Raw genomic sequence first — 12407 nt, forward strand, 5'->3', positions numbered from 1 at the left:
TTTCACGTATGATACGAGCTTGTGATTTCCTGATTATATCTCTGTATATTGCTTGCATGCAACAAATACTAAGAAAGTAACGACTGAAAAGACGACAAGAAAATACCATGCATGTAACTGCACGTTACAGTTTCCATTCTACCTGTACAACCTTCAACAAGAAGACTTTATTGTTATACTCACTAGGTGGGGATGTATACTTGTTTCAATTTGCTCTCTGCTTCAGCTGCTTTCAGGCGTTTCTAGTTGAAAAATCAACACATTAAAATAGTTTATTACATTCAAATACAAGAATTCATAAAACTGCACACAACCCATCTTGAAACTACTTCTAATTTGTGATCCCACAAGAGCCTCCAGAGCAAGTGTAGGACTCAGCAAGATGAAACCCATGCAAAATGAGTTCTTGATTTTTATTGTTAGTCTAAAATGGTAATACACTGTGTCCTCCCCAGTGAGCTCCCAGGCCTCATACAACAATCAGACTGTCAACCAAACAATTACAGTGTACACAGGTTACACCTATATAAACATTGTGGCCAACCTTAATTGCAGACTAAGTAGAAAACAAACACATGAAACTGCACACTCTGAGTTCCTCATCAGTCATGTAACTCAAGACATCTTGTGTGCTACATCTGACCTGAGGCTAGTATTTTACAAGCAGCAGAAGGAACAGTCAAGACCACTGACTGTCAGAAATAACTAAACATCTGCTTGCTTTAAGTGCCATTAAAACTGCAGCTCAGGAACAGCAGTGGCAGGACAGCTGCGCTATCATCAAGATAGTCTATGAGTTTCCTAAATTACTGCTTTCTTCACACTTGCAACAAATGCAATACAGAGTGCACTCAAGGTAATACTGCTAACTTCCACAATGCTGAGTTCTAGTTATCACCGTCATATTACACAAGCAACTAAGACAAGTACTTCAGCAATGGGCACAATACATACGGAGCTCAGATGTCCACTGGTTATCTGAAACATCTGCCTGTACATAAAAGAGGGAAAACCCACTATTTCCCGGTTCTTCCCATACTCAAGACATTAATTCTGCTTGCTTGCTTAAAAAAAAAAAAAAAGAAGAAAAAAAAGGGGAGAAAAGGAGCTGAAACAAGTTTTATTACAGTTTTATTAATTACAGAGGGGGAATAAAAAAGGAGGAATATTGATACCCAGTAGTAATTCTCACCAGTACCTGCCTGCCTCTCAAGAGCCCCCCTTTCTTTATCAGGTATCTAAAAGCCAGTCCTCCATTTCTCCTACAACAGTCAGTTCTCTCCTCTGCTATTCTCTTTATTGTCTCATACCCAACCTCTGCAAGGCTCACAGTCCAGGAAGGTATTTCCCACCTTGAGAAACGTCATCAGCAAAAGACTCTGCTCCCAGAGCCTCTTGCCTGAGCCGTGAGGCCAGGGGCAGGTTCCAGCTTTCCTGGTTGCGCAGCCCCAGTGAAGCCTCCCCATGGAAACATCTCTTTCCCATTGCAGAAAGCTGCCTCTGTGCCATCCATCGCTGTAACTCCCACGTTTATAAACACTTCAGCTTTGAGGAGCAATCCATGACAAGCTCCTAAGCAGTCTATGCCACCTCGAACATAGGACAAGAGCCCTTTTCTATCCAGGTTTCTGCTGTTCACAGCTGCCTTGTTGTGCTCAGGGCTGCAGAAGCAACTTCCACATTCAGTGCAGTTGCAGTCCTTCCCCAGCACCAGGCTCAGCATCACTGCACTACCCTCCACAGGCCCATGGCAACATCACAGATGTGATATGCTCTGCCTCGGTCAGCTCTTACAGGAGAAGGAGCAGCAGCATCATGCACCGAGCCTCATAACCTGAGTTTTCAATCTGAGAACGTTTCACAGCCCCAGCAGAAGAGGTCTCAACGGTGAACCCTCTCCATTTAAGAGGAAAGCTTCAGACCACAGGCTTTCCACAACTCTCTCCTTTTTCTTTGTTTTCCAAGGGAAAAAGCACCCGAAGCTGCAGGTCAGCAGGTAACGTGCTCCACTGAGGCTCCCAACACAGGGTGAATTTATTCACCCATTCTACAAAAGGATGAATCAATCTCCCTGCACACCTATCAAGACCGTCAGAGCAATGTGAAAAACTCCATAAAGAGAAAGAAATGGGGAGAGTGGCCTTGAGGCACTGTCAGAATGTAAAGGCATTTGTAAGAAGCTGTGTCAGTGAGAAATGACTATCCACATTAATTACATTTCAGCACACTTCTAGTACTGGCATGGGGCTTGTAAGGAAGGCAATTTTGGCAATTGCTTTCCTCCTTTATTTACGTGGAAGCAAATGATATACTGCCTTCTACAAAACAATCACACAACGCCCTTTCAGTAGAAGCTCTATTTTCCGCATTAAAACTGTGGTTAAACATTGCTCTCTAAAAGCAAAAAGGAACATTACAGCTTGAATTCACACTGACAGATCAACTGGAGGAGAAGAAAGGATGCAGAAACAAAACCATCAACGAAGAGCTGCAATTTCTGGGATTAAACCTCTGCCTGTTGAGAATCAGAGAACGGAAACAGGTAAAGTGTAAAGGCTGGAAGTTGATCTGGTCTTAAGCAGTAACTACTGCAAACAAGTCTTACAGAGTGCAGCGCAGGGGAGGTCAAGCTACACTAACCCAGCTTTTCATGTGGGCCCTACTGCTTTGAATCAATTACCCTTGAAATGGAATCCTATTTCTTTTTAAGATCTTCTGTGATGACTATCAACTGACAAACACCCCAAGAAATTAACATTTCCCTATGTTAAGTACTGTTTTCCACCATGGAAATCAATAGATGAGAGGGAAACGGAACACAGTTGCTGTACGGTAATGCAGATGCACTTACACTTACGTAGGTTCTTCCCTTCTCCTGTTGAAAAGGCTTTTAGCATTGAATATTATAAGGAGAACACCAGATTCGGTGGAATTCACCACCTGGCCTTCCTCATAATGTGTTATGGAGCGGTCATGGTAAGTGCTACATCACCAGGAGTGACACCCAAGCCCTGAGTTAGTTTTGCTAGACAGGTTCAGCTCTGAGAACATTAACACATCTTATTTCCCTTCACCTTGCCCTACCCAGACCAATTTAGCACAGTTCAGCTGGGTTTAGCCCAATTCACACCAGTCCAGCACACCTTAGCCCTGTGGAGCCCAGTTTAGACCCGTTCAGCCTACTTTAGCCCAATTCAGATCTGTCCAGCCCAGTTTAGCACAGTTAAGCCCAATTTAAAACAGTCCAGACTAGTTTAGCCCAGCACAGTTTAGACCAGTTCAGCCTAGTTTGGCCCAATTCAGATCTGTCCAGACCAGTTTAGCACAGTTAAGCCCAAGTTAACCCAATCCAGACCAGTTTAGCCCAATGCAGCCCAGCCCAGTACAGTTTAGCCCAGACCAAAGTAGCACAGTTTAGGCCAGCTCAGTCCAGCCCAGTTTAGCCCAGTCCAGCTTATCCCAGCCCAATTTAACCCAGTCCAGCCCGGTTTACCCCAACGCAGCCCAACCCAGTACAGCTCAGCCCACTCTAGCCCTTCCCAGCCCAACGTAGCACGCTTTAGGACAGCTCAGTCCAGCCCATCCCAGCCCAATTTAACCCAGTTCAGCCCAGTTTACAGCCCAGCCCGCTCCAGCTCAGCCCTGACAAGTTGAGCCCAATTAGCCCCAGTTTAGCACCATTCAGCCTGGTTTAGCTCAGCCCAGTCCAGCCAAGACCTGACCGGCCAATTCAAGCCCAGTTTAGCCCAGTCCAGCAAAATTTACTCCAACTCAGCCCAGTACAGCCCCATTTAGACAAGCCCAGATATGTCCAACCCAGTGAGACCCACTTCAGCCACTCCAGCCCAGTTCAGCAGTTTAGCCCAGTCCAACCCAGTTTAGCCCAGCCCAGCCCCATTTAGCCCAGCTCAGCCCAGCCCAGCCTCCTTTAGCCCAGTTAAGCCTAGTTTGGCCCAGTTCAGACCAGTTTAGGCCAGTCCAACCCAACTAAGCCCAGCCAACAACAGTTCAGCCCAGCTTAGCCCAGTTTGAAAGTACATGTCTAAAGCGTTCAATCCTGTGGTGCATTGCCATGTTCCAAGTTCAGATGTTTTAAGTTGACTGAGTTACAAGTAAAACACAGGCATTTGTAAGAGCATCCAAGACGTAGATAACCATAAAGATATGTGTTCTTCTTGTATGTGAGGCTAAAAACCTAATGCTGTGAAAAGATAAACACCACACCATCACACACCTTGACCACTGCAATAACAGACTAGGAAGAAAGCCCTAGTGAGCTTTAGGAAGGGAGTCTTAGTCTTTCACCAGCCTCTGCAGAGCAAATCCAGGAAACAAGATCAGTCTCTGGGCAACCTAAGAGTGTCAACACAAGTCAATTTGCACCTCAATTTATCCTTGCTCCATGCTTTCAGTATCAGTAAAATCTTTTCACCTCATCCTTCACAATCATCCCCTGCCAAATCCCTAAGAGCCAACACTCAGCACGACTAAACTCTGCTGGCAACACCTTTCTAGGATAAAGATTAACAGTACAAAAGAAATGAAATGACTGGAAACAAACCCGGGAAAAACCATCCCTTTATAAACAGCACATTCTTTTTTACTTGTATTATGCACAGCACTAAGGGTCCCAGGGATGGTCCAGACTCTACGATGCAGTAAAAGCCTTTCTCCCTTACTCTCTGTGACCTAACAAGTGTTCATTAGAAACACCTCCAAACAAACACGAACAACCTGAAGCAATCATCCTTCTGGCATACTGGAACAAGGTCTGGAGCAGTTCCAAAGATCCAGCTAACAGTCCAGCTGCAGCCATTACAGCACAGGATTTCTTTTCGACGTGCTCTACACAACATCACCACTATTATGCAGCAAATAAAGGAGCTACAAACTGAAATGCTAAATCTTAATGAGTATTTCAGAATATTTTACATATCTTAACCAAGGAGAAAATATATAAAGAATATTAACATATTAAAAGCACCAACATGGAAATTTTGCCTAACCCTGCTTAAAATATAACAGCCTTGGTACCCAATATAATCTTCTGTTTCTGCTCCAGAGCAGCCCAAACAACTGAACGTTCCATCAGAAGGATGAACGCATCCACTGCGTGCAGAATGCTCTCCATTTGTTTTTTAAAACCCGGTAATGCCAAAGTAATGTTTCATTGTGGAGTACCAGGTTCCTAATGATAGCACCCATTTCACCACAGTGTATTTTTCCTTTTGCTCCAGTCCCTCTAACAGCTTCAAAGCCTGACACGTTTGCTCTGCAGCCCATTTCCTTCTTAGTCCATGCTGCAGCAGGAGCCAGGAATCCTAGAATCATAGGATAGTGAGGGCTGGAAAGGACATTAAGACCACTGAGCTCCAACCCCCCTGCCATGGGCAGGGACAGCCGAGCACGGCTCAGGTCAGCTCAGCACGGCTCGGGGGAGAACTGAGGAACTGGGGCACCAAGCGGTCTGGAGGTGTCCCCCTTCCCATCCCTCCCACCGGCACTCGTGTCCCCTGCAGCTGCTCAGTGTCCCGGTCTCCAAGGGCAAGAGGAGCCCATGTGCTGCTCCTGTGCACCAGCACCCAGCAGAGCCGGGTGCTCCTCTGGGCAGCTCCCGGACCCATTGCAGCAGCATCCCTGGGAGAGGATTGTGTATTGAATGGGATTCAGGCTCTGGATGATGGGGGGCTCCTTAGTTTTGGAACTGATGAACAAGGGAATTCTGTTCTGGCAAATCAGTTCCAGAGAACATTCCCCTGCCATCTGGGAAAACACCGTTTAGCCCAGTTTAGCCCAGTTCAGACTGGCTTACCCCAGTTCAGACCAATATAGTCCAACTGAGCACAGTTTAGACCAGTTTAGCCCAGTGCAGACCAGTCCAGCCCACTTTGGCCCAGTTCAGACCACTCCAGCCCAGTTGAGTCCAGTATAGCCAAACCCAGCCTCGTTTAGCTCAGTTAAGCCTAGTTTGGCCCAATTCAGACCACTCCAGCCCAGTTTAGCCCAGTCCAGCCCAACTAAGCCCAGCCAACAACAGTTCAGCCCAGTTTAGCCCGGTTTGGCTCGGCCCAGCCCAGCTCACTTTAGCACTGATTAGCCCAGCTCAGCCCAGTCCAGCCCAGTTCTGCCCAGCCCAGTTTAGCCCACTTAAGGCCAGCCCATTTAGCCCACTCCAGACAAGTTTAGCCCAGTTCAGCTCATTTTAGGCTTGTCCAGCCAGGCTCAGACAGGTCCAGCCCAGTTCAGCCCAATCTTATTGCTGCAAAGCAGCACACACCACAAACAGCTTAAACCCCTTCACAGCTCTGTGATGTCTCAGAGGATGTGACAATGTGCCCTGTGAAGAGCACAAAAACATCTGTCTAGAGCCTCAAGTATTACCGTAGGCCTCCCACAAGAACACAAACAGATTTTTATGCTTTAACATGTTCCCATTAAGATTGTGGCAGAGTGGTTCATGCTGGAATAGTCATTACATTACCTGCTGCACGTATCTGTCAGTGGTTTTCCACATATAATAATACTCAATGATGCTTGTCAGCGACTTCCAAGGGAGCTGAAAAACATTTGTTGCAAATTAAAGTGGTTCCAAGAAACTGCAAGTGCACATCTTATTAACACGTTAAAATCAAGTATAGGTGATACACAACTACCAAAATGTCTGTGTAATTCAATAACTACATTACAATCCATATGCAAGTGAATACACAGTACTACTACTTATATACAACCTTTCCTTATAGTTAACAGGGATGAAGAATTACAACAGTATCACACATCCAAACCCAACTGTAATTTGTTCTGTTTAAGCCATAAGGTTAAACACAATGATCACAACAGAACCCATGTTTCCATCAGGAAACACAGAAGGTAATGTCTCTATTATAAAGCGTATCAGATAGAGAACAACATCAGGACTAAAATAACTCATCCTGACAAGACTGTGCTCGAGTCTCATGATAATGTGACAAAATACAATGGTTACTGCACTCAGTTTACAGGGTTTTCAAATCCAGCCAATGCCACTAGTTTGGCATAAACCTCCAAATACTCTCAACCACTAAACAAGAACAAAAGGATGCTAGGGACAAACGTTACCTTAAGCAACAAGAGTGGTTCTGACAAGAGGTGTTTCACTGAGGTATTTTCCATCACCTGGCAACACGCAATATGTGCATGGTACTTCCTAGAGGCATGAGCTAACACCAATATTCTCTGCTTTCTAGACATGAGCATGGTGTTTTTAGGGAGTCTCAGAAAATACAGGTGTGGAAACATCTTGCCAACCTTACTCACTCCCCTCTGGGGCTTTCTGCATGTCTAAAGTTAAAAGAATGGGATCCTGAACCTTCCATGAAGTTCCTATAACAACGGAGGAACACTTATCAAGCCGCCTCTCCCTGTGTGCAGGAGCTCACAGCCAGTTTTCCCCACTGCCTGCTTGTGAACACTTGGAGGAACTGAGCCTGGCTCCACCTCTGCCTTTCAGGAGCTGGGATTCAGGTCCAGCCTCAGCTATGAACTCCTTCTCGGGCAGTGTACCAACAGTGTGTAAATCCCTGTCCATCTGCACCTAATTAACAAGTTGTAGTATTAACAAACACATAACTTGATGTTTCAATAAATAGCAACATGATTTGGTTTACTGAAATCCTTTAATCATGCCTTAAGAGAAATCTACCCAAGCAAAGGCTAGCGATAGAAACGTGCTTGGTATGAGGCGATGGATGAGCTGCTTCTCAGTCTCTAGGTCCATATTCTTTGTGGCATCCAGATGAAATACCGTCACCACAACTACTTCCCATTGCTAACAAGTACATTTTAGCATCTCTGTATTTGTTTTCCTTCCTGAGCACCTATTAACACATTCATGCTACAGATTACCTTTGTCATTTCTCTAGAAAATACTTAAATCTGCTTTAACTATGCTTGTGACACCAGTGTGCTCATTCAGCAGGCATCCACAATTAAATGGACAGAAAATTGAGGTGCTTGTACTGGATAACCAATAATCCTTTTGCACTCAGATTCCCAACTTGGGAAACCTGTCTGACACACTCAGTTTGGTTATCCCCTATTCTATTTACCTACACACTTCAGTGGCAGCACAAGAGAGGCACGAGAATCTTCCAGAGGTTGTGAACTGCCAGAGAAGCTGTGAGCAGCCATAGAACAATGTACTCCCATTGCCAGATTCTACCAAACACCGACTGCGGGAGGAAATGAGCAAAGAGGTGTCAGCAGTAAAAAAAACAGGGAGAGGGGAATTTTCAGTTCCTGTAGTTTCCTCAGGGTAAAACCAGGCCACTCAGATCAGAGCAGCAGGAAAACCCTAGAACTACGTGGTATCTTTAAGTGAACATGTTGACTTTAAGGCATGTTTCCACCATTGTCTCAAGTTGGAAATCAGCTGCTCTTGTTTGCTACAAATGGTTCAAGCCTGATTCCCAAGGTCCTTCCTGCTGTATTTGAGATCCAACAGTTGTATGTTTGTGAAAACTTGATCACGAAAACCTAAGAATTAACGAGCACAAAAGCTGTCTCTTACATTAGGAAAACAGTTATAATTGGAGCACATAAAATAGTCAGGCTTCTTCCACTGCACTCCCCTGCGGTGTGAGGTAATTAAAGTACATCAAGTCAATTTAATTAACTTAAAAAGTTCCGGTTGATTAGGATTCACATAGGGTCTTACAAACAGCAGAACCTCAACAAATGAGCTGCTGTAACAGCTGATGAGTCAACAGTTGATGAAAATGATTGTTCAAAGGCAAGACTGGTGACTGGATAACAAAGGAGCTTCTCCTGTCTATTAAAATAAAGGTAAACTCCTTTACACCATTTCATTTATAATAATTGTTTGCTTACTAATATTTCATATTTATAGCTTAATGCTTGGGCTGCACATTGAATATCAAACACTGTCAGTCCTTACTAACTGCTGGAAAAGCAAATAAACCTGCCCTTTAGGACATCATACAAGGACTGCAACTGCTGCCGTGCCTTGCAAATCCAGCCTGATTCAGCAAAGGCAGCTCCTGTGGCACAGAATGACTTGAGCAGGCACTACATAACCCTTCTGCTTCAGAAAACTGCTACCAACCACTTTCTGCTACACAACATGACAACCTTGCCTGTGATGTGGCACCACTGCATGACTGCTTAAGTTCCAGTTTGATCTCAGGCACCACAGGGTCCAATTTTATCATCAGATCCTACATGGAGACCTGGACAAGTTCACACACACACACTACCAGTGCATTTGTTTCTTTGTCCCCGCTCTTGTGACACGTGTAACAGTACTCACTTTTCTATGGTGAGCCACTGAAGAGAGGGAAGATGATAGATAAATGTATTCTTGTGGAAAATCACTGCTTAAGTCCTACATATTTATACCTACCACACCTTGCAGAAACTTTTCATATACCCATAATCTAAGTCTTGAAGGACTATTTCAGACAATCACTTAAACCCAAATATTTGTTTTCAAACGCCTATGTTTGTAGAATGCTACACAGCAAGTGAGAACACAGTAATTTTACTCTAGAGAAATGAAGATATCCCAAGATTACACAATTATTAATAACTGAAAGATTTCAAATTACGCAGCAGTAGATCAAGACTGTGTGCACCAAGTTACCAATACCACAGAAATTGATATGTAGAATTGATGTCCTCCTAATGATGTTTTAAAAATGATATGCTGCTTTTCCCAAGGCAAAAGAAGTGACCAAGGACAGACTACCTAGCTGTGTTAAGTAAATGAGACTGCGATTAACTAGTGCCTTGCATCCATTGCTGCTGTGCTCTGACTCATCGTTAACGTGCCCTGAGTAGGCTGTGCAACCCTACCTCCAGATGTGTGCATGGCTCCCTTTGGGAGGAGGGCATGGAAAGGTATCTGCGTTTTGGGAAGGAAGATTCAGTGAAAGAGAGAAGGTATCTACAAGAGATAAAATCTGAACATTTTACATGGCTTCTAGTAGACTCACTCATATCTAGCATTTGAACACTGCAAACATATAAGCAATTCCTGCAACACTGTACTCCTCTGTATTACTTTATGATGTATGCATACCCTCAGAATTCCATGCTACGTAACACAGCAATTATACATAAAATAACACAAGGTGAATACCAGAGACAAGGCTTAGGTATACTTGGTCACAAATAGTGTTAGGACTCAGCTTGTACACAGACAATAAAACCTCTATTACATGCTTTCAACATTTTGAAAAGCCAAATACTACGTCTTAGGAAACATCTACTGTTTTGACTCAATGATCTTAAAGGTCTTTTCCAACCTAGCTGATCCTATGATTTAGTTAGAAGACACAGCTACTGAACTACTGCACGGTTACAGCTGAGGACCATTTCTCTGTATGAGCAATAATAAGGAACTGCATTTTACATCAAGATTTCAGGTCTAAAACTCTATCAAATATTCTTTTCTGATCATATTCTCTTGAACTTAGCAGAGCTGTTTCATCCACGATGCAATTTTCAGCCTTACGCGATGAATGTAATGAACATTTTCTCCCTTGGGAATCTCAAAATTAAGCATGCAGATATAATACACCTGTTAAAATGTCAGCTCTTCAGAAAAACAATAGCCTTGCCTTCCCACCATCATTCCATTATCTGGTTCATTTCAGAACAGTGGAACTGAAAGGAAGACAGCTTAGCTCAGTGCCAAGCCTCATCCCACTGTCCCACACTCAAATCGTGGAAGGACTTCTACATTTACCATAGTGCATCATTTTCCCCTCACAAAGCCTATTAATAACCTCTGCAAAGAAAAAAATAGATCTGAGCTCTCAGAGTCAAGCAGAGTGAGATCGTGGTGGAAATGTTTCAACTGACTTCACTCTTACATAATGGATTCCTTTAGCTCAAATCCTAACCTTCTTACAAAGCCCAACTTGAACTTAGTACAACAGAGGAAGTCTTTTCCCTTGAAAGAAAGAAGCTCTGCAAGAAACATGCAAAAACCTTTGCAAAGTACTACTAACAACTCCAGCAAAGTGTTAGAAGCAATTTAGTTTAATTACTCTGCATTAGAGCTCAGCAAATGAAAGCTCTGCTGCCCTCCAGTACCAAACCCAGCGCAGTGAAAGCATAATGGAAAACATTCCCTTTATTTTTCCAAAGAACCAAAACACCTAGTAAGTCAAATACCTCCCTGCAGTGCACTTCAAAAAGCTATCTGAATATAAACTTCTCCCTGCTAAGCATAGGAGGAAAACCCAGCTTTCCAAAACGGCTCAGGGGAGTCAGCCACGGAGCTGCTACTGACTTTCAGGGGAAATTGTGCTGAAGTTCTGAGAAGTTGCTGGAACTTGTTCAGATGTTATGAAACCCTCGTAGAAGTCCCTATGAAGCACGTCAGCACACGACACCCTACCTGGTATTAAACCATTAAACGGATTATCCTTCCAAAGAATGGCACTGAACAAGAAAGCACACTGATTTTCACTTGGATAAAAACAGATGTTAATTACATATATCAGCTGCACAGACTTCTTCCTCCTGTAGCTAATCTTCCAAACCTACAGAGAGCAGCTATGCTCACCCATGCGAAAACACAGCAACAGAAAAGTGTAATACTTAAGTACTTACAAAGTCTTGTCGAATGTCATTGAAGTCCTTGCCATATTTTTCCAAGGCCTCTTCAAATAAACTAGCTTCTGATGCTGACCACTCTTCCATTTCATCTCTACACAAGACAGGTCCTCCAAGTGGCACTAGGACACTGATGGCGCTGCTCACATCATAGTTGTGTTTATGCAGTGTATCCATTGCATGAAACTAGCATGGAGGCAAGAACAAAACCCATGTTTAAACAGATAGTAGTCCATTTCAGTTAATGAAAACTCAATGTATTATTTCCTATAAGCCATGCAAGAAGTCTCAATTACTGCTAAACTCAGATTTTATCTTGCTATCACAGGCTGTCTGCTGTGGAACATAAGGAAGATACCTTGTTTATTAGGTAACTTGGGAAAGGAAATGTCTTAACAAAATGTTACTAAAAATATCATTACTTTATTAACTCCTGCAAGCATTTCTAGAGAATCTTTAGCTGGTAGAAATTGGTTCCAAGTAACTCAATAGAGACAGTGGCATATATTGACTGAGAAGCTATTTTCAATTAACCCAAGTCCTAAATAGCAGCTAAACCACTGCTGGGCATCTATGGGCTCGATATTCTCATTGCTGGCAAAGGAAGCCATTTATGGCTTTCACTATTATCATACTGAAAAAAGAGCAAGATTTTTGTCCCTTACTAAACTCTGTTGTCAGAGACGGGTAAATGAGGTGTCTCTGGTTAATTCACTTCCTACTACAAAAGAGGAAAATCAAAAACAAGTTATAGCATCCTTCCCTTTACAGGTAACCCTGAACGA

General features: G+C 43.4%; 1 protein-coding gene across 5 annotated transcripts in view; it reads right to left on the minus strand.

The window, feature by feature from the left end:
* MTA3 (metastasis associated 1 family member 3) overlaps positions 1–12407 on the minus strand; it is a 126281-nt gene that overhangs the window by 51137 nt on the left and 62737 nt on the right. For all 5 annotated transcript variants that reach the window (XM_061369710.1, XM_061369714.1, XM_061369712.1 and 2 more), the window contains exons 9-11: positions 11620–11808; positions 6482–6556; positions 184–242 (exon numbers count right to left, since the gene is read on the minus strand). In XM_061369710.1, coding sequence (XP_061225694.1) covers positions 184–242; positions 6482–6556; positions 11620–11808 — 323 coding nt within the window. The remainder of the gene's footprint in view (positions 1–183; positions 243–6481; positions 6557–11619; positions 11809–12407) is intronic.

The sequence above is a fragment of the Neopsephotus bourkii genome, unplaced genomic scaffold (genome assembly GCF_033783945.1).
Source record: "Neopsephotus bourkii isolate Nb327-2 ecotype Australia unplaced genomic scaffold, CSIRO-AGI_Nbou_v1 NB_1510, whole genome shotgun sequence".
Taxonomy (NCBI): Eukaryota; Metazoa; Chordata; class Aves; order Psittaciformes; family Psittacidae; genus Neopsephotus; species Neopsephotus bourkii.